Genomic DNA, 22403 nt, shown 5'->3' on the forward strand with positions numbered 1-22403 from the left:
GAGCTTTAGGATCTTCAAGTGTAAGAAGATGGTTAAGTGGAGCTATGCCAGAACTTCCCTGGCCACAGCACAGGTTTGTGTGTCTCCCTCCCAAGCACCCTCTGCATACACAGCTGAAAAAGATAACTATGGAAAGTTCCACTTCCTAAAAAGAGCCTTTCATGTGGAAAGTCTGTATTTTACACAGTGATGGTCAGTAGTTTAGGGGGGAAAAAAAGAAAGAATGGTGTAGGAAAAAGGCAGAAAATATAAACAGCCTGATCCGGAAAGAACTAGCTGCATCAGCCTATCCTGGCAGAAAGCAAATCCTGCATATTTCTTTTCCAACAGCATCATGGTCTTCCCATAGTTTTTCATCACCCCACACCCAAGCATTACAGGCTGACTGTGTTGCACAGGCTATCTTCTCTTTTCACAGAGCCACAGAATTCCAGAACTATTTGGGTTGGGAGAGACCTCCAAGACCATTGAGTTCAGCCTGTGACCAATCCCCACCTTGTAACCAGCCCAGAGAACTGAGTGCCACATCCAGGTGTTCCTTGAACACCTCCAGGGATGGGGACTCCAAACCTCCCTGGGCAGCCCCTGCAATGCCTGACCAAGCTTTCCATGACAAAATTCTTCCTCTTTGCAAATGATGGCATTGTTCACTTTGCTTCACCTCAGAAGAGGACAATCAGCTCCTCTCTGACTCATCCTGAAGGATGAAGGGAGAGGTGGGGAGTGTGCCATAGTGGAGAGAAAGGGTTGAACAGACAAGAGTGGAGAGCAGGACTAGATACTGACAGGCCATGGAACATATGGAGGAATTTCTGACAAAAGCATCCACGTGGCCAGGCTGAGAAAGGTGTGAACTTAGAACTGGATCGAGAAGGGCATTGCAACACATTGCTGAGTACAAGCCAGCATCCTTAGTGCAATCTGACAGCATGTAGCCTTGTAGTGATTGTGTTCTGCCTTAAAACAGAAGAAAACACTCTTTAGGATGGTTTTTCTTCCAAGAACAAGGTTCTGGATGGAACATTTATTTCACTGCTCTGTGGAAGAACCAACATCACTGAAAAGCAGGTTGTGGAGAAGATGGTTATTGCATAAGACACCCCCTTCCCTACTCTCATGGCATCCAGTAAGGCCTTCCAAAAAAGCACACCTGAGTAAAATCCATCAATTGGCTCCCTCTGAGCACAGCCAGAGCCAGCTTATTACCTGTCCCACAGCCCATCCAGGCAGTCCAGGAGAAACACAGAATGGTTTAGGTTGGAAACTTACTTTGTTCCAACCTCCCTGCCATGGGCAGGGGACAACCTTCCATTGGGCCGGACCAGTCAAATCCCTGTCCAGCCTGACGAAAATTGTAGGAAAGAGCATAACAGGTTTTGCTGACACCCACTGCTATGCCCATGTTGACAGAAAACATACTTTTGCTGTAAAAGGTCATCAGCTTAGCGACACTATTTACCTTTAGAAAATCCCGACTCTCTGATCACCACCTGCTTCATTTGGATACAAGAGGGCCTAGGTTATGAGAGACACGTATCAGTAAATACGGATACGATTAACAAACACCAAGGAAACCAGAAGATTAATGACTCACTTCCCCCTGTAGCAGAAGGGTGACAATGTGGTTTTATACAACAAACCATAAATTACAAAACAGACTTAGCACACAAAACCGAACCCCAAAACCAACAAAACCCTTCATGTTACAATAGAACAGCTCAGCTGGAAGGAACTCGGGACAATCATCTGGTCCAACTGCTTTGACCAGTTCAGGGCTGCCCTAAAGTTACACCATTGCTCAAGTGCCTCTCAAACACTGACAATCTGACAGTCACTGACATCTCTCCAGGAAGCCTGGTGCAGTATTTGGTTATATGCTCTATAAAGAAACACTTCCTAATGTCCAGCCTGAACCTCCCCTGGCCCTGCTTTGAGATCAGCATTCCCATGAGATCATCACTTCCCTCTCCATGCCCCCTCCTCAGGAAGCTGCAGAGGGGGACGAGGTTGTCCCTCAGCCTCCTTCTCTCCAAACACACAAACCCAGAGCCCTCAGCCTCCTCACAGGTCATGCCTTCCACCCCCAGTGTGGTTCTCCCCTTCTGGAGACACTCAAGCACCTTCCCACCATCTCTAACGCTGGAGTGCTCTGGGTGAGGCCGCCCCAGTGCTGAGCACAGCCAGGCCATCCCCTCTCCTGGCCTGCTGCCCACGCTGTGTCAGGTGTCCCCAGGATGCCACCTGCCCTCCTGGCCATGGTTCCTGCTGAGCTGCTGCCAACCAGCACCCCCAGACCCTTCCAGAGGGCAGCTCCCCAGCCACTCCTCTCCCAGCTTATGCTCGTGCTCAGCCTTGCTCCACCCTGGGTGCAGAACCCAGCACTTGGGCTCAGTAATTCTGTGCCACTGGCATTGCCCCGTGGTGCATCTCTGCAGATCCCTCTGCAAGGCCTCTTGTCCCTCCAGAGAGCCCACAGCACTCCCAGCACAGTCTCAGAGTGGTTTGGGTTGGAAGGGACCTGAAACCCCATCTCATTCTACTTCTCTGCTATGGGCAGGGACACCTTCCACTAGACCAGGTTGCTCCAAGCCTCGTCCTTTTGGATTATCACTCCAGGTTATCCCAGATATTATCCAGCCAGGTTGGGAGGGATAACTTTACACCTCCCTGTGAGATCAAATCATGATTTGCTGGGAAGAACAGACTAGAAATCAAGAAAGCAGGAAAATACTGGCATGCCTAGAGCCTGCCCCTGATCAAGCAGGAGGGCTGGGATCCCCTCCCTCATCCTGGCTGCTGCTATTTCTCCTCCAGTTAATAAAATCCAGAACTGGGCCTCCAGCATCCTCTCCTCTCTGGCCAGCCTTTCCAGCACTGCAGACCTGTACATGGGACAACACTGATGCTTATTCGGGAAAGCCTGGAGGTGGCATCACTAAAGAGGGCATAGCCAGATGCTACTCTGGGCTTTGAAATAAGTGTATTAGATAAAACAAGTGAGGAAGTGTCTCAGGTTTAGCTGGGTGTGTATTAAATTACCATGTGTTAAAGGCAGAGCAGTTCTCTGCTGTTCATTGGGCAGTTTTTTCTTTATCTCTCCCACAGCCAATCCTCCCTCCAGGAGATCTCTGCTGTTCATGGCCACTGAGTGTCCCTGCATGGCTGAGAAAATTCCATCATCCATGGGGAGATGCTCTGCCCAGGGGAGGAGCCAAACATTCCTACCTGGATCCAATCTGACCTGGGAACAGCACAGCAGCCTTTGCCCACTGCATCCCCAGAGGAGCAGCTTTCTTCCCACTGCATCCCCAGAGGAGCAGCTTTCTTCCCACTGCATTCCCAGAGGAGCAGCTTTCTTCCCACTGCATCCCCAGAGGAGCAGCTTTCTTCCCACTGCATCCCCAGAGGAGCAGCTTTCTTCCCACTGCATTCCCAGAGGAGCAGCTTTCTTCCCACTGCATCCCCAGAGGAGCAGCTTTCTTCCCACTGCATTCCCAGAGGAAGACCAGCTTTCCTCTGATGTGGTGTAGATCACCACCCCTGAAGCTTCAGAGGAAAACTCCCCCCTTGTGCAGGATCCTGCTCCAGCAGAAGCACAGCTGGCACTGCAGGAGGGCTGAGCCACCATGGAAGGGGATTGCTGCCACCACCCTGACCCACAAGGTGTCAGGTCCTATTTTGACTCTGGCAGGTTTTGTTTTTTTTGGTTTTTTTTGGGGGGGGTCTGTTTGGTTTTTTGTTTTGTTTTGTTGTTGTTTTTTGTACTATTGCATTTGTATTTTAATTTTCCTAGTAATGAACTGTTATTCCTATTCCCATATCTTTGCCTGAGAGCCCCTTAGTTTCAAAATAATAATAATTCAAAGGGAGGGGATTTACATTTTCCATTTCACAGGAGGCCCCTGCCTTCACTAGCAGACACTTGGCTTTTCAAACCAGGACAGGAAGAGCAACACTTTCACTTGGAAGACTTGCATCCACAGGTTCTCCTGTGTCTCTGATGCTTCAGAGCCTAAGTGAGCTTCTCACTTGCACAGCCTAATTGAGAAAATGCCTCCTTTGGCTGCTGTCACTCATAAATCAGAGCAAACCCAAGGGGAGAGAGAGTTAGAATACTCATACACACACAGTATCTTTGTGTTTAGTTTCAATGTTCAGACTCAGCAGGAAACCCAGCAGTGTGTTCTTCAGCAAGAGCAGGCACTCCCCAAAAAATCAACCACATTCCTTTACTTGTTCCATCCCGCTAACAAAATCAAGCACGGAGCACTCCACGTGCTTGCTGATCCAGTGTGCTCGTGGCTCAAGGGCAGGCACGGAGCTGGAGCTGCCCTGCTGTCCTGGCTCCTCAGCCCGTGCTCCTCTCAGGAGCCGAGGGCAGTGTCTTGTAGGGGTTGAGGATGCCTTTGGGGTCCAGCATGGCTTTGAACTGCTGCATGAGCAGCACTGCCTTGCGTGGCTTGCTGTACTGAATGAACTGCCTCTTCTTGAAGCCCAGCCCGTGCTCTGCGCTGATGCTCCCGCTGCATCTCGCAGTCCACTCGTACACAAAGGGCTCGATGGCATCCAGCAGGGAATGGCTGTAGGACTCTGCCGTGATGTTCAAGTGCAAGTTCCCATCTCCTGGAAGAAGATATTGCACAGGTGGGTCTGGGAGAAAAACCTGGTGGCCCTGCAATGGATACTCATTCCTGGCTCCTTCACGTTCTCAAACAACAGGGTCATTGTTAGACTGCAAACTGTGCCAAAAGGACAAGCTGCTCGCTGTCCTACAAATGTCAGCCTCGCCGTGCACAAATAATTCAAATAGGATCGTTGCTTTTCCATGCTCCTAGTGCAATATTTGAGGAAGAGTTCTGAGTTAAGCCACTTTCAAACTCCGACTTTTGTGATTTTAAAATTCCCACTGTGCTGCATTAATGCTTGTGCCACCACCGTGATGCAATGTCAAAGACTTCCCCAATGGCATTTCATAATGATCATTAGGTTCTAACATGGTCCTTCATCACTTTTTCTCTCCCTATTATGTTTGTGCACTGCTCTAAATGCACTTTGGCACTGTATCAATAGAAACAAAGAAAGCAGAACAATTTCTCTTTTTTGCCACTGTGTGTGACAGTATTTGTTTAGGCACAGAGTTGCTGGGTACTCCGAAAGACAAAACACACAAAGATAAATACAACTTACTTATCCTCCTCCCGCATCCTAGCACAGAACCCTCACAGAACACAGCTTAGTCCTTAAAGAGCTACCAATAGGAAGCCTTTGTTATGCAACGTGTCTTTCAGATGATCCCTAATCAAGTGTGCTTAAGAGTGCTCTTTTGTAACAGAGCAGCTCTGCTAAACGATCAGTTTATCTGCTTGTAAGATCAGGTTACTTTCCTGACAAACCTATCAGCCTTTCTGCGCATTTACCAGTATCGCTTTCTGTTAGAGGGTTAATGGCTCACAAAAAAACTGATTTCCAGTAGGATTAATCACTTTGGACAAGAAAGTGTTTATCTGCCAAATGTGTCTAAGTACATTAACCAAATTGATGGTCCAATTGAACAAATTACATATCTAAATAGGAAGTATGCAGCAGGAAGATACAGATGACCAGTTCCCTGCCTCATTGGCCAGCAACCTGCCATCAGTATATGGAAAACACCCTGAAAGCAGTGAAATTCAAACACAAAAATCCTAATGCACCCTCCTTTTCCACAGCCCTCAATTCAAGCCTCTCACCTGCAGCACAGAAGGGCCATCACCTCCTTTCCCAGCACCTCCACTTACCCAAGTGGCCATAGCCCACCACATTTTTGGCACTCTGGCCCAGCCGAGCCCTCATATCAGTCACGAGGTCATAGAGCTTTTCCACAGGCAGAGAGATGTCGTACTTGTACACATAACCCTCGTGAGTGAGGGCCTCAGTGATCCTCTCCCGCAGGCTCCACAGCACCTGAGGAATCAAGGACCACAGAAATTCATATAATCCAAGTAGCTCTTGGGTTCCATGTGTTATAAATGAAAATGTATTCAGCCAAACTAAAAAAAAAAAACAAAACAGTTTTATTTGTGGTCAAATTCTATCTAGCCAGCCACAGAAAAAAAAACAGAGCCAAGCCCGGGGTCAGCCCTGGGTGTGTAACAATGAGTCAGCCTCAGGAGAGGTTTTCCTCCATGCCCACACACCTCCACCCTGGCACAAGCGAGTTTTATAGGAAATATTCTGCCTGAGGCCAAGATTTTTGCAATCAGTCCTTTCTTCTATTTAGAGTCCATATGTTAATAAGATTTTCTTTTTTGGAGATGAGGGAGAATAATTTACAGGAACGCTGCATTCACATGTATCTGTCCGGGGATTTCCAAGATATCCATCTCGGGTCGTTCATGCCATGATCAGTGCCTGGGGTCTCCCGCAGCTTTCCAGCCATGGCCCATCTCCTGGTGAGCCTTATCTTCTTACTTGTAAATCAGTTTCCCACATACACCCGGTCTCGGAGGGGAGAAGGCGGGGGAGGCTAGTACAGACGAGGTATAATCTAACAAGTATTTAACATTTTATACTCCATACAAGGAATGGCGTGAATTATGTTTATTACCCGTAACACATGCATACACCAAACCCGAGTCTGAACATTTCCCTATATAAAACACAAATCCATGTCAAAGAGATTTGTGGGAGAGGAAACACGGACTTGCCTTTATTTTCTTATCGTCTGTTGCCACAGTTCCATCAGTGACCAAACCAGAAGTCATGGCCCGTTCTAGGAAGTTGTTCAATTTTTCTTCATCGTGAGTTGTGTTGGAGCCCGAAGTTTCAATTAAAACATAAAAAGGGCTGTCTGAGAATGAGGGCAAACAAAGTAAACAGATGCCCTGAGGCAAAACAGAGGAATTCAGGGCAGGTTTTGGAGCTTTCCCCACATGTTATGTGCCCAGACTCTCTGGTGCCAGAGAGGACACTTCACTGACATGCTAGATATTTTATTAAGCAACCACTTTCCAGAAAGCCAGCAGTTTTGTGAGGACAAATACAAGTAAAAAGTCTCATCTTTAAAGATAAAAAGTGTTTGGAATGGATATACTAGATACAGAAATTATGAGGGAGGCCCATACAATCACCAACCTTTTAAAAGTCAGTGAGTCAACATTTTAAAATTAGTCACTTTTTAAAAGTGTTTAAAAGTAGTCTAAAAATCCCCAAGCAGTACAGTGCCCCTTTCTACACTGAGAATACCACTGGTACCTGCCACTGGGCTGGACAGCTTGAGATGTCTCTCAACCAATTCCATGCACTTCTCATCCATAAACTCATAGGCAGACAGGATCTCGCCCAGCATGGCTCTGCAGGTTGTGAATGTTTCCAGAACCTTGGCAAAACTCTGACAACCTTCAGACAGAAGAAAGAGGAATCAGGACCAAAAACCAGACATGTTCCCAAACCCTCTAGAGGTCTCTGAGAAGTAAAAAAATGTCAGCGAAGGCTCCCCACAAACCACTCTGGACCTGCTGAGGGACACTCAGAAGCAGCTTTTAAGCAGCCTGGCCACATACTCTGCTGATCGAGAGCCTGACCTGCAGACATGATTTCTGAGCCTTGCCTCATCACCTTGTCACTCACCCGACTCCTGGATGGCGGCTGCCTCTTGCCCTGCTCACCTCTTGAGCCTGTCAGACCAGGCCCTCCCTCACGAGTGAGGGGACTGTCCTGCCTGCCTCCTCACCCTGGCTAAGCTCCTGGCTCCACTTTCCTTACAGAACAAACTGTCCTTGAAGATATTTCAACAGATATTTAATACCTGCACAGGTATTTTAGCACAGAGCCACACATTATTTCCCAGAAACCAGTTGATGCTGGCAGTCCAGCTCAGCAGGCTGAACAATGCTTTCTCCTCTCTATCTATATTCCCAGCCTTTGAATTCAGGTGTGAAATCATTAATATCAGCTTCTACCTAGGAATGCCACATTCACAGCCTTAGGCTTCTGAGGACAGAGTATGGAGACAGCAGTGATAACTCCCAGGGTCCCCTCGGATCCGATGAAGAGCTGCTTCAGGTCATAGCCCGTGTTGTCTTTGCGCAGAGAGGTCAGGCAGTCCAGAGCTGAGCCATCAGCCAGCACCTGTGAGAACACAGGGGCCCAGTCAGAGCACCTGGGTAGGACTCTGCTGGCATGAACTCGCCTATCAGCAAGCTGATGGGAAGTGTCACTCCCCTTGAGCACCTGACATCTGCAGCCCATTCCCACACTGCTCCTCCATTCCCAGCTCTTCCCCACCTCTACATCCTACCCAAGTAGGATAGAGTAGGTATTTCTCCTTCCATCAGGATAAGTAATAACAGAAGATCCAGAATGCTCTGCTTTTCTTACTAATGGTGGAGAATTCAGCCATTCTCTGCAGCCCTAGCTCCCACTATCCAGCAGAAGCAAGGAAAGCTACTTGAAACAGTGAACAGTTAAGCAGAATGAAGTAAACCCTCAGCCACTTGAGCCTTAAATTAAGGCTGAGTATCTCCAAGGCAGGTTATTAAAAGCTATTTTGACATTAGAGCCAAACTGACCTCAGACAAATGCTCTCCTTTCTAAGCCTATACAGTAAAACAAAGCCATGCTTTTGTTCCCCGCCCAAATTTTGTCCCCAGCCGTGAAAACCTTTAGAACTCCTAATCCAGCCTTTACATCCCAAGACCTGTAGGACAGGAGCAGCTGAGGAACAGCAGAGACTCTAGGACACAGCCAGTAGCCAAACGAATCAAAAGCAGACAGCTCTGTTAGAGGGTGGGCTTTAAACCTTAAGATAATCTTCAAAGCCCCGTCCAACACAAACCAGTTTGTGATCCTATGATTCTGTTAAAATTCAAGTGAGCAGCCACTAGAAGAGAGTGATGCAGGATGGATTTAGCAGAGTGCTCCAGAGACCCAATGATCAGAGGAACTAATTCCATATAACCTGGGATGTCCAATTTTCTCCCTAGCTTCTTTTCACTTGTCTGGATTAGAAAACCACCTAACGCCACCTCTGCCATCAAGCACTGGAAGTCAGGAAGCTGGAAACTGCAGCAGCAATAACATGCTACACACATGAAGATGTGCTGACCCTTCTCAAAAGAGTCCAACAAGGAAAAGATCAGAGTGGAAGGCTGGAAAGGAACTTGGCTGTATGCTGGACAGTGAGAAGAGCAGGAAGCAGTAAGCAGCACAGGATTAAACAGAGAAGGGAACTGCCAGGTACTCGCCTTACCACTTCCAGGCCCAGCACGGTCCCTCGCAGAGAGCCGTATCGCAAGAGCCGCAAGCCTCCGGCATTGGTGGCCACGTTCCCCCCGATGTGACAGCTGCCTTTGGCTCCCAGGTCCAGTGGCATGATAAACCCCTGCTCCTCCACATACTCACTGAGCCTCTCCAACACACAGCCTGCCTGGCACACAAGGATTCCTGGAACACAAATGCCATGCTACAAGCTGATGGGTGAGGAGAAGGTGCCTCCTCAAGAAGCAGGAGCAGCATGAGCAGATGCAACCACCACTTCCTTCAAAACTTCCTGGGATTCAACTTAAATGTACAAATCTGTGCATGCTCCAGGGAACTGCCCTCCTCAAGCCTTGGGGAGCTTTGCTATTGCCTCAATATCTCGTCATCCACAACTCTGGATTGGTAAAACACAGCAACATGAAGTGTGTCTCTGCCCATTGTTCTCCCTCTCTGAACAGAGATACTCACACCAGCCTGATCCCTAATCCCCCCAAAATCCAAACAAACCTCCTTATGATGCTGCTGAGCTGAACCCTGCTGATCCTGCTGCTATCTGTTCCCAGGAAAATGTCTGTTTTGCAGCCTGGGGCTCATTTCTGTGCTTCACATCCCTGGAATATTTACCCGACACTTTGTCAAAGCTGATGATCTGGTTCATGAGAGCAGTGGAGAGAATGATCTCATCAAAGACAGGAACGCTGCCACCAACAAGGCCTGTGTTCCCCCCCTGAGGGTTCACTGCCAGGTTCCTCTCATAGCAGTACCTGGAAGGAAAAAGGTTTCTGAATTTTTATGCATTTAAAAGCCATAATCAGCCTGTCAGAGAAGTTTCACCTCTACATGAATGTCGAATGTTGTGACAGTGCTCCTTAAAATTAAGCAGCATTTCACCAAAAGATTAAATAGATGGAAGGAAAGTTTCAATGACAAAGTGAGAAAGTGCAACTCCTGTCTGAACATATTGCAGTGCTGAGCAAAGAACCAACACTTGAGGTTAGCCCCCTGTGTATCTCCACACCTGGCACACAACAACTGCCTGGAAAGCCCTGCTTATGTTTCTGCAGAAGCTGTTCCTGCAGCAGTGTGTTTTAACAGCTTGGGCTCCCCAGTGGGCTCTGACAGCCAGCCTCTGGCAGTGGTTTCAGACACGACTGCCCTCCTCCTCCCAAGAAATTAATGCCCTGTAGGCAACCATATGTGCACCTGTGCCTCAGCTGCTCCACCTGCCACATCACATCCCCTCTGAGCTCACAGCAGCTCCTGCACAAGGGATGGCACAGACCCCACAGCACCAGAGCTCCTTCAGAAGCCTTGCCTGCCCTTCCTGTGCTCTGCACCCCTGTTTTAACAGAGCCAAGAGCACGCTCCTGCAGCTTTCAGCTCCTCAGCCAAACACTGATCTGGCACAGCACTGCCCAACCAGAGCTGTGCTCACACCAGTGTGGATAAAACAGACCCTCCAACTGCCTGGTTCTGCCCTAACCTTCTTTACCTTTTCAAACAGACCCTCCTGAATCTTTCACAAAACTTCTCTTTTCTGAGCACCTGTACAAAACCTAATTTCAGCCATTTATCAGAACAGAAAAATCATTAAGAAAACTACCTCAGCAACTCCAGTGCTTAAGCAATGGGTGTCTGAACACCTACAAGCTCCCTTCATGCACCAGATCATCACTGACTCAACCCAAGTCTCCTCAGCACCAAGCCCAGCAGAAACGGTGTGTGTTACCTGAGAACCTGAGACACCTCCGCCGTTGTCTGGGGCTTCAACACCAGCTGGCTGCAGCCTGCAATGAAAGCAAGGGACTCTCAAGGCAAGCTGTGGCTCTGCAGAGGTCAGAAAGAAACAGGTGGGAAAACATAAGGTGGGAAATAACAATGCTCCCTCCACCATTAGGTATTTCAACCACTTGGACAACAAACATTTCAACAGCAGCCTTGCCCTTTGAGTCCTGCAGAAAACTTTGCATGTACAGGTAGACTTGGCTGCCACTGGGGGTAATGGGACACAGTTTAAATTCTTATAAAATATTTGATAGAACCAACAAATAATTCACAATGCTTGATTTAGAATCACAGAGTCATAGAATGATTTGGGTTGAAAAGGACCTAAAAGTTCATCTCATTCCATGGGCAGGGACGCCTTCCACTATCCCAGGTAGCTCCAAGCACTGTCCAACCTAGCCTTGGATACTTCTAGGGATGGGGCAGACCTTCTGCGGGCAACCTGTGCCAGAGCCTCACCTCCCTTACAGGGCAGAGTTTCTTCTCAATATCCCACTTAACCCTGCCCTCTGGCAGTGGGAAGTCATTCCCTTTTGTCCTGCCACTCCAGACCCATATGAAGAATCTCTCTCCCTCCTTTTTATAAGCCCCCCTAAGGTACTGGAAGGCTGCAATCAACTCTCCCAAAAGCTTTCTTAGTTTTTTCTGAGGTTCAATCAAAACTGTTAGCTGAATCAACTCGTCTCAGGAAAAAAAAATTAATTATTAAGTTAGAGGATTTAGATTTATTTTTAAATGAAAGCCTATAAGTTTACAAGGTATCAGGTGATTTTTAAAGGAGTAATTTTATGAGTAAAATTAATTTTGAAGGGGAGGCATTCAGGTGGTTTCTGGTGAGCAGTGACAGGACCCGAGGTGACCTGGAGCTGTGTCAGGAAAGGGTTAGGGTGGGTATCACGAAATGATTCTTCCTCCAGAGGGCGGTCGGGCACTCCCCAGGGAATGGGAGGCTGCCCGAGCTGCAGCAGCATTTGGACAAGGCTCTCAGGGATGCACAGGATGGGACCGTCGGGGTGTCTGTGCAGAGTCAGGAGCTGGACTCGCTAACCCTCAAGGCTCCCTTGTTGGAAGGAATTGTGGGCTGTGTTATGAACAAAACAGCCTGGCTGGGACACTTCGGCTTGGGCTAAGTACCGGCACTGAAATGTTAAGTAGTCAATTGCTCCTGGGAATCACCTACAACCCCGCCTACACTAGGACCTGGATGCAAAATAATACAGTGGAATCATGGGAGGGGGTTTTGGGGATGAAAACCACCCCTAAATGGAAAAGATGGGCACAGTGGAGGGGGCTGAATGGGTGTGCTCATTAGGGAAAAGGGAACCCCATCCCTAGTCTGTGTTTGACCTGTCACCATAACCTACAGAGGACCAGATTGGACTGGGCTGTGGGAAGCAGGAGCACAAGGAAACTTCTTCCTGGTGCGGCCAGGAGGGAAAGAGGGGAGGACAGTCTGCTGGTGAAATGATCAGGGTCTATGCCTTTATTAATAGTCAGCTCTTAATTAAAAAGTCAGCTCGGCAGGGGGCTCAACAAGGAGCTTGCCCCCGCTCTTATAGCTTCTCCGCTAGCCGAAGGGTGAGCAGGCGGCAGAGTCTGTCCCTGGAGTCTCCGTGGCACGCTGGTAGCTGGAGGTGCAGAGGTGTGCAGTCCGTATCTGAAGTCCCAGCAGACTGGCCTCTCTCCTTTCCTCCCGGCACACTGGTGGTCGCAGGGTGAGGGGATGTGCAGAGCCTGCTGCCGAAGCCCAGCAGCAGCTGTCCCTCTCCTTCTCTCCTGGCAGCACCAGGAAGTATCTGTCTGCTTTGCTCCTGCTTCCCACAGCCCAGTCCAGTCTCGTCCTCGGTGGGGAACGGGGAGGTCAAACACAGACTAGGGATGGGGTTCCCTTTTCCCCAACCAGCACACCCATCCAGCCCCCTCCACTGTGCCCATCTTTTCCATTTAGGGGTGTTTTTCATCCCCAAAACCCCCTCCCATGATTCCACTGGATTATTTTGCATCCCAGTCCTAGAATGGTAGTGAGGGTGGGGGGAGGTAGGTGATTCCCAGGAACAATTAGCTAATTAACATTTCAATGTCAGTACTTAGCCCAAGCCAAGTGTCCCAGCCAGGCTGTTCTGTCCATAACTCTGGGACTCCGGATGCGGACTGCACACCTCTTCGCCTCCAGCTGCTGGCGTGCCCTGGGAATTCTGCGGAGCTGACTTTTAATAAAGAGCTGACTATTAATAAAGGCATAGACCCTGTTCATTTCAGGCTGCACAGACGCCATAAATAAAGATTTCCTTTGGCAAACTCGTAGTTCCGGTAGCTAGCAGAGACACCAAGGAGCTTTCACCGCGCATCTCGCTTACCTCGCACCGACTTCAGCCAGTCCACGTTAAACGGCTCCACCTCGGGCTCACCGGCGAGCACCCTGCCGGGCATGAGGCGCTCGAAGAAGGCCACATCGCTCTCCGCCGGCCGGTCGAAGGGCAGCCGCCTCACCGCGTACCTCTCACATGTCCGCACCACCTCCCGGCAACCGGCACAGCCCCGGGACACTCCCGGAGCTTTCCCCTCCTTCCCCCGGCAGCCCCTCAGCCAGGCGGCCCCGCGCCGCCACAGCGCTGCGCCAGCCATGCCCACAGGCCGCGGCCTACTCCGGCCGTGAGGGGGACTCGGCACTCAGCGCAACCGCACCGCCTCAAGGAACCTCCCACGGCACACCGCAGCGCCACGGGGGCTTCGCGGCGTGGGTTAGCGGGGGAAATTCGGGATTATCCCGGTAACACCGGAGATTCCAAGGACGCTGCTCCGGTGTGCGCGCCTCACTCCAAGCCGCCAGGGGGCGATGCCGCCCGGCCGCGCTGAGCGCGAACGCGCTCAGCGCGGCCGGGCGGCATCGCCCCCTGGCGGCCGGCGGTTGCAACAGCACCCCCCTCACACATTTATTCCCAAAAATACTTTATTTATAATACAATCAAACATCTCCAAAAATACAGATATACTTTTTTTGTTTGTTTGTTTTAAACTTTACATTCTTTACTTTTTTTTTTTTCTGCCGTCTCGGTAATAGAAAGTCGGTTCGGACCTCCAGTTTGGTAAAGCCGAGCTCCTCTGGCGGGGTTTTTTAAGTGGGGCATTTCTTTAGGGATCACCCTTCTCCAGGAAATATTTAACACTGTACATTCAAAAGTCAGAAGGGTTAAATCTTTCAGTAAGCAAAAATGAAGGCTGCTGGTATTTCTGTTTACAAGGAGTTGTAAAAATTCTCTACGACCAGGTATAAAGAGGGCAGGAGATGCTCCTGAGCCCATCCAAGCCCTGAACTGGCATGTTCCCAGTGGGAGAGTTTATTGCTGGTATCAGATCTCAGATGCTTTACACATCACAGGTATTGTAAAGAACGGGAGAATGTTGTACCTCACGCTATTAATCATTCCTAGCAAATTATCCTTTCTTTTGAGGGCTCTGCCTTCCAGAGCTTGTTTTCCTTTTTGCTTTGCTGGTTCAAGCGGAAAATGCTCTTTGAAGCCCCTAAAGTACTTACAAAAATGTGTTTTGTTATCCTATCTGACCAGAATTTTAGAGTTGAGGGAAGTCAGCTCAACACTGGCTCACCCAGAGCAGCTCTCTTCCCTCATGGCACGTTTCCAGCAAGATCTCCAGAGTGGAATTTTGAGATTGTTTCAAATCAAATGCTTCATCCACAGCAATAGCAGTACTAATATAGCTTAGGAAAAACAGGAAAAGAAGTTGCCTACAATACCATTGGGTGAAAGGGGAAAACAAAACCTGGGACAGCATCAGCATGTTTTTTCAGGACAGCAATGCTCCAACTCAGCCCAGTGCAGGGGGTGAAGGAGGAGCAGCTCTCACCCTCTGGGGACTGGATCACAGGCTGGCTCATGAGGTATCACATTTGCTCTCATGAAGAGGCAGGAAGAAGAAGAGGGCACGCTGAACTCCAGGTTTGAGTGACTGTGCTGTTCCTCCTCCTTCCATCCAGCACTCTGGCTTTAATTTCCCTGCCTGCTTTCCATGTGCCACTCTGAGGCAGCAAGGACAAATGCGCATCACAAATGTGCATTTTCATGCATAGAACTGTGGGAACTTCATCTCTCTGTGATGCAGTGTAGTAAAGACACCTGCAATATCACAGTGGAAATGACAGGACCCTGAAGACAGGGATTTTTTTCCTAAAATCCATCCTTTTTTTCCTGCCATAAATCAATGTTCATGGAAAAGCTGCCTCACAATTGAGAGGTTTCTTCTACATCAGCAGCAGGCACAAAGCCTGACAGAGGGAAGGAGAGGTGGCAGGAGCTGTGTTCTACTTCATTGCAAAACATGAGTAAGAGGCTCAGTGTAACAGGAAAAGCCTTCTTTCCTTTGAAAACAGGTGCCAGAATCTGAGTAGAAGTGTTTTTAACCTTCTGTTTTTTCAGCAGAAGAAAAGTTTATCTGGGAGTTTCTTTATGGAAACTCCATAAACTCCAGACTCCTTTCCAGCAGTCTGTACCAAGAGCTCCTGCACACTGGTATGGAAAGCAGCACACAGCCCTGCACAGAGCTGCCACCAACACCCACCAGGGACCAGAGCCAGCAAAGTTAATGAGTTGGGGCTTTGTTTTCTTCCTTCCACCAGCAGGAAGGAAACCTGGAACACCTTTCCCCACTATATTTTCACTGAAGGCAGGTAAGCCTCATGATGCAGGAGACATATGAAGGCAAGAGTTATCTCTGCTCTTCCCTCAACTTCTGTATCTCAGAGGAAGGAAAAACCAGAAACTTTTGCTTTCCAGCTCCCGATTTCCTCTCTCTCTTCTGCTGCAGCCACTGCCACTGTGCTAATGCAAGGATTCACATTCATTATCTGAAAGGCAGCTAGAGAAGTCAAGAACATGCAAATGTGGCCCATTAAAAAAAGACAAGAAGCTCTGTTACAACATCCCTGATGGCCTTCTTCAACAGCAGAGCCACACCATCATGGGAACAAACAATATCCTCATGGAGCCTTCCCCTAAAACCTGATTTCCTGATTTACCCATGTGCCACACAGGCAATCACAGCTAACAATTCAGGCCTTCATCTTATTTGGTGAATAAATCCGACCTTCTCTCTCTCCAAGAATACTGTAGGTTTCATCTTCACAGTGATGTACTTAAGAGAATTTTCAGGGAAATGGAAACAGCCAGAAAAGGCAACAACCTCCCTCAGTATTATTGTGCAAGACTAACATAAATAAAATCTCCGTGGCAAAGGGATTTGGGACTCCCTCCCAAAGTCATTGTCTTAGGAAAAAACAGGAATTTCAACTGGCCACTGGATAATTAAATATCATACCGGAAAAAGATGGAGGATAGATTAACAAAAATATTCAAAGGTAATATTGCAACATGAATGAAGGAATATATTAAATTCTTCTTGCCTCGACGGTGTATCCCCCTCTAGTCCTTACTTCTTTTTCTTTCTTTCCTGAACACAACGAGGACAAAACCTGTAGGAAAAAAAGAGGCAGTAATGAGCTCCTGAAATTAACAGCACAGAGCTCGAGAGCTGTTTTTAACATTTGTGCACAATTAAGCCTGTTTCTGGCAGGCAATTTGTTAATTTGATTAAAACAGTCCATTAAATAAAAAACAACAAGCCCATGATCCTTTCCAAGATAAGCACATAGTAAAACCCTGGGAAGTCTTCAAAATTTGCCTCCAGAGTGAAAGGAAGAGGTACCTGTGTCTGTTCTAAGCACAGTCACAACTAGTGACAATAGAGCAACCCTCAGATGTAGAATGTCCAAGTTTACACAAGCCTCAGGTCAAAACCTCCTCTGTTTATCAGGCAGTTTTGCTTCTATCAGTACCTAAGACTTCTGTGGAAATGGACTTTAACAAGAAGGTTTGTCTCCTCTCTCCTACCCTCAAAATAATCCCCAACCACAGAGGATGCAAACCCTCTGATGAGAAGAGCCAAGCTCCTCTGTCAGGGTCACAACAGGGTTTTAATCCTTGCTGAGGCAAACTGCAGCCTGATAAAAATCCCAAACTGAATGCTGTCACACTCACCATTTCCCTTTTGGTTTGGTGGTCAGGTCCACACATGCAAAGTGGAACCACTCGATTGGGCACTGCAAAAGAGAAAGGGAAAACCCACAGAGGAAATATTCCCATCATTTGGAATGAGCTAACTGAGCAAGGATCCCCTCCTTGGACTGTACAGGGTTGGGAGGCAACAAACAAACACCTCAAATGCTTACATCTGGGTTGTCACAGCCAATCATCTCTCCATAGGACACCTGGTGACACAGGCAGTAGGTGGGCTCGTTGGGATCCACTGGCATGTCCAGGACATCCGAGGGATGCACTGACAGGATGGTATCAGCAAACTCAGACCTGTGGGCAAGGACAGAGTCAGGATAAAACACTTCTCAACTGCCGACAGCACTGTGTTACAAGGGAATGGCTTCCCACTGCCACAGAGCAGGGTTAGATGGGATACTGGGAAGAAATTCTGCCCTGTGAGAGTAGGGAAGCCCTGGAACAGGTTGCCTGGAAAAGCTGTGCCTCCCCCATTCCTGAAGCGTTCATGGCCAGATATGGAACAACCCAGGTTAGTGGATGGTGTCCCTGCCCACTGCAGGAGCTGGAATGAGATGGTCTTTAAGGCCCCTCCAAACTCAAGCCATTCTGGGATTTGGCGTTTCCAAGATCCAAATCTTACTTTGGAAAATTAGTGTTTTACATTATCTTCCCTAAACCACACTGAGGCTGTTTTAGAGCCTATATTACATTACCACAATCCAGTAATTAAAATCATATGGTAGGTTGGATCAAACACAATATGACTAGAAAGAATTAAGAGAGGGATTTGGAGCTGTCATGAGTAAAGTAACAGAATTATCACACAGATCACTCCTGGTTGTGGGTAGAATAACCTGTTTGGGGCTTTTCCCCAATCCGATTCAATACAGATTTTTTTCCCATTGTCAGGCATGAGTGAACCCTCTTACCCTGACAGGGATGTGCTGACATGCCAGTAGCAGTCCACAGACACTATTTTTAGTTTCCTGCCCTCCATTTAGCCACCTGAAAATATCAGAATAAACCGAGCCCCTTTAATATAAATGCCATCTCAGAGAGGGGACATGCTGTCCTCCTTGCCTCTCAAAACCAAATCAGACTACTCAAGGCTACCTAAGACACAATCCTTTGAAAACAACTCCCCAATATTCTCCAAGATTTCGAGATCAGCAGCAAAACATCAGCTTCTGTCCTGATGGCCAAGTGAATTTCTTTTACCATCATGACCACAAGCAACTGTTAAAAATAGCCCTGTGACAAAAATCAAAGCTATCTTCTCCAGCTTGCCAACAGCAACAGGGAGGCTGATCTTGTCCTTCCAGTCAAAATGTTCCAAGCATGCTGAGCTTCCACATGCCAACCAAGGAGTTAATTAACAATGCTGGCCTGTCCCAAGCAGGACATTAATGAAATGGAGTAAGACCAGAACACTCTTAACACTGCTCACCATCTGGACATGAGTCATAAATATGGTAATATGAGCCTGTGGAAAATTCAAGAAGTGTCAAGCCCAAGGCCCTGGAGTTGTGCCTGGCTCTGCCTTACCCTCCTTTGAGCTTCTTTTTCTTTGGTGTATCTTCTTCAGATGTTCTCCTGCCTCGACCACGAGAACTTCTTTTGTCTTTCTGACTTCGTCCCTCTAGAAAGGAAAAACAACCCCATCATTTCAGCCTGAGCTGCAGAAACATCCCCAGCTGGTGTTCTTTTGATGCAGTTACTGTCTTGAAATCCCTATTTCATAAGTAATTGAGTAATCCTTATTATATATGTAGTTGAATATGCTGACTGAAATGCATTTTTAAGCCACAAATACAGCAAATTAAATAACAACTGAGCACCAAACCTGTGTTTGTAGTTTTGGCAATAAAGCACTGCAGTATGACAGCACAGTTCATAAACAGCATCACACTTGATTAGACACGCAGTAATTTTTTTCACCTCAGTGTACTTTTAAACACAGTTAATAGATTACTCAATAACTAACATAACTTTTTTCTCCACCTCCTTGCTCCTACCCCTTATTTCATTGCTCAAAGTCATAAAGCTGTGCTGTGCTGCTGTATTCACATTCAAATGTCACTGTAGTCACACAACGTTTCAGTATACATGACAGAAAATAGCATCTTCTTTTAATTCCTAATTTCTCCTGAAACTAAGACTGTTATGCCAGTGCAGTTTTGGCACAGCACCCTCCTTAAAACCAGCAACAACCTCAGGATGAAGCAGTGACAGTAAGTTTGATCCCAGCAGCACATCTCTTGCCACTGTAAGCATTTTGAAGAGCATTAAAAACAAGCAGAGAACAACACACTTCTTTCCTTCCTCCAGAAAGATCAGCCTATTTTACATCTCAGCCCTCCTGCTTTGATACTCTAAGTGCTGGAAAAGGCTCCCAGTTGTGTACAATTCACCCACTTTTCAGGCTTCGGGATCCAGGGGTTTCAAAGTCACTGCCTTCCAGTTTATCTTTGAGATCAGCTTCAAACCGCGCCAAGTCCGCGTCCAGCCGGCGGATGTGCTTATCCACCTGCACCAAGAGGAAACCACAAACTGAACTACAAAGAAACACCCAAAAAAAAGAGCCCCAGACGAAAACAGGAAGGGCTAAAACTTGGCTGTTATCAGCAGGAACAGAATGTGGTGGTGCAGAGCGAGGCACGGAAGGGGCTGGGAAAAGGGAAATGGCACAGGGAGAGGGAATGAGGGAGGCAAAGGCACAGGGACCCCGTCCCTCCACAAGCAAGCAGAAAGGAAGGAAAAGAGAGGAAACAGAGTCAGAGCAACTCAGACTAATGATTTTCAGAACAAAACAAGACGAGAGATAATAAAAATACTGGGTTTGTCTGTGCGATTTTCAGAATCCAGAGACAATCCTTGAAATGCGCTGAGCAGAGCAGTTGGGGGTTTGCCCTGGTACTCCACTGTCATGTGGATCCAAGTTTAACCATAAATACAGACACAGGCTGACTATCCTCAATATCAATATTAATTATCTTGTACTACCCTGGCTGCAATAAAGTGACTTTCAGAAAAAGGTTTTCAAGCCACCACCCCCAAACTGTGCTGCTGCAATAGTTTGTCATTAAATGAGTCCACTAGTTATCTAAGGCATTGATATTCCTGGGACATAATTTCCTTTTTTGAAGTATTTGATGGCAACCAAACACCTACTGCAGCTATAGCAAAACCCCAGGCATCTCTGCAAGCTGGACAACAAACACTTAGCACAGTCAAAAGAATTCCCCTCACTCAACTTTCATCCAGGGGGTAAAACATGTGCAGATAAGAATTACTCAAGGGACAGAAGGAAAAAAAAAGTGGAAAGCTGCATCTTAAGAAATGGGTTTTCTCTTAAGGTCCATTGAGGAAATTTTGATGTCAAATAAAGCAAGGCAACTGAGCAGAATTCCTGCTGTTCCTCCACAACACAGTACAGCATCTGGCTTAGAAAAAACAATTTGTTTTCAACTAAGTGTGCCCCAAATAAATTATCAGTGACACAGAGCTGCTGGGGAGGAGGGAGTGGGGTAAATTTGCTGGCATTATCACATGGCAGACAATTACTGCTGATAAAGCCACCTCCAAGGGATGTAAACTCACTAATTCTTGAGCAAAAGAGAAACCTGGTGCCAAAGGAGAAAGCTTTTTGGGGATGGCAACAGAGAGAAACATAGGATTGAGAACGAATAATTTGTTTTGGTGAGAAATTTAAATCAGAAAGAAAAAGAAGTGAGGGAAAGCTGACACCTGAAGCATCCCCACATGCACCACTGCAGGGGATTCCCATTTTTCCATGGCTCACCATCTCATAGGTCTGCATGGCCAGCTGCACTTTGTCATCACTGTACTCCTTACACTTGCTGTAGGCACTCTGGATCTTCCTCAGGTGCTCCACTCTCTCCTCAGGTAACATGTTCTTCACAGACTCGATGTAGGCTGCTGCCAGGCTGTCAATCTCTGCTTTCTTGTCTGGAAAAAAGAAGAAAAAAACAAACAGCAGGTATTTTTGGTTTTCTGTTTCCACTTAAGACACCCTTCCTGACAGCTGTTATGCTGCCCTCAATTCCTTAATGCATTTTCCTTTTTAAAAACAAAACCAGTTAAGTTAAAGGTGTCCACTCTTTGACATTTGTGGTGTGTGTTTTTTCTCAAATGTCCTACAGCTAATTCAGAAGTTAATTTACAGTTAATTCACAGTTAAGATCAGAAACAGAACCCATGGCTTCACAAGTTTCAGCCTCTCTTCCCACATACAGAGCATTTTACTAGCTGGGCCATCACTTACTGCTCTGATGGTTCAAAATTAGAATAATTAATGTGCACCCAGATACCAAAAAAACTTCAAAAAGGAAGAAAAAATCGTCCTGCAAGGCACACAGGAATTTAGAATTTATTAGATACGGAAACACATGGAAGGAAAGCCATCCAAATGGCCACTGAGTAAAGTGATCACAGAGCTACAAATTTAAACTGGAAACAAAACCAAGCCCTGCCATGTGAGCTGTGTCCTCACAGGAAAGAGACAACCACTGCAGAGCGCTCAGCCTGAGAGAGGAACAGCCACGTCCTCTGAAGCCCAGCCTCCCCTGGGCTCTCCCGGCCTTTGCTTGCCCAAACACCTGCACCTACCTTCTGTTCTCTGATCCAGCTCCCGCATCAGCTGGAAGTTCCTCTGCAGCTCGCACGGCAGATTCTCAATACCTACAATAAAAACGCCACTAAATTCTCTGAGCAACCTTATCAACGGCGGGTGTCCGTGTCCATGGCAGGGGCCGGAACGAGATGAGTTCTAAGGTCCTTCCCAACCAAAGCCAGCCTGCGAGTCACGTACCGCCAGCCGCCCGTTCGGCTCAGCCGGCCCTGAGCTGGTTTTGGGGCTGGGCACTGAGGCGGCACCAGCGGCCCGGTCGAGGGGCGGCGGGACCCCCGCCATGCCCTCACGGTCCCACTCCCCAGCGCGCACCGCTGACGTCACCCGGCGCCGGCTGATGACGCAACCACCGTGCCGCCCCCCCCCACCTCTCCGCTCTCCCCGTGGCGCAGTTTTAATTCCCGCGCTGCCGCCGCCGCCGCCGCCGCCCCAATCCCGCCGCTCCCGCCCCGTTCCCCGTCCCGGCCCCTCGGCCGCCGCCGCCCCGCGCTCACTGTCCAGGTAGTGCTCCAGGTACATGGCAGTCGCCATCTTGCGGCCCGCGCGCCACTGCCCGCCGCCCGCCGGGCCCGCATGACAAGGCCCGCGGCCTCATCCCGTATGCACGGCCCGCGCGCCGCCCATTGGCCCGCCACCGCCGCTCTGCTGCATATTCATGAGGG

At 48.0% G+C, this 22403-nt stretch overlaps 2 protein-coding genes across 5 annotated transcripts; both read right to left on the minus strand.

Annotated features, from left to right (window-relative positions):
• Positions 1–4125: 4125 nt before the first annotated feature.
• Positions 4126–13879, minus strand: D2HGDH (D-2-hydroxyglutarate dehydrogenase). 3 transcript variants are annotated; one of them, XM_030280265.4, is made up of 9 exons: positions 13383–13879; positions 10970–11027; positions 9865–10004; positions 9230–9423; positions 7941–8109; positions 7234–7377; positions 6687–6829; positions 5778–5943; positions 4126–4623 (listed from the first exon to the last, which is right to left on the minus strand). In XM_030280265.4, exons 1-9 carry the CDS (start codon positions 13648–13650, stop codon positions 4349–4351), a joined length of 1557 nt encoding a protein of 518 aa, XP_030136125.4. In that variant the 5' UTR covers positions 13651–13879; the 3' UTR covers positions 4126–4348. The 3 variants fall into 3 exon arrangements, with proteins under 3 accessions (XP_030136125.4, XP_012430989.3, XP_072789438.1); XM_012575535.5 differs by having other exon boundaries at positions 10970–11067; positions 13383–13522; XM_072933337.1 differs by lacking the exons at positions 10970–11027; positions 13383–13879 and having other exon boundaries at positions 9748–9876.
• A 78-nt stretch (positions 13880–13957) lies between these two features.
• On the minus strand, positions 13958–22393 carry ING5 (inhibitor of growth family member 5). 2 transcript variants are annotated; one of them, XM_030280267.4, is made up of 8 exons: positions 22236–22393; positions 21720–21791; positions 20893–21059; positions 19506–19617; positions 18636–18729; positions 17267–17402; positions 17076–17137; positions 13958–16510 (listed from the first exon to the last, which is right to left on the minus strand). In XM_030280267.4, exons 1-8 carry the CDS (start codon positions 22270–22272, stop codon positions 16468–16470), a joined length of 723 nt encoding a protein of 240 aa, XP_030136127.1. In that variant the 5' UTR covers positions 22273–22393; the 3' UTR covers positions 13958–16467. The 2 variants fall into 2 exon arrangements, with proteins under 2 accessions (XP_030136127.1, XP_012430990.1); XM_012575536.5 differs by lacking the exon at positions 22236–22393 and adding an exon at positions 21922–22082.
• Positions 22394–22403: the final 10 nt, after the last annotated feature.

Source organism: Taeniopygia guttata, chromosome 9, assembly GCF_048771995.1.
Source record: "Taeniopygia guttata chromosome 9, bTaeGut7.mat, whole genome shotgun sequence".
NCBI classification, from domain to species: Eukaryota; Metazoa; Chordata; class Aves; order Passeriformes; family Estrildidae; genus Taeniopygia; species Taeniopygia guttata.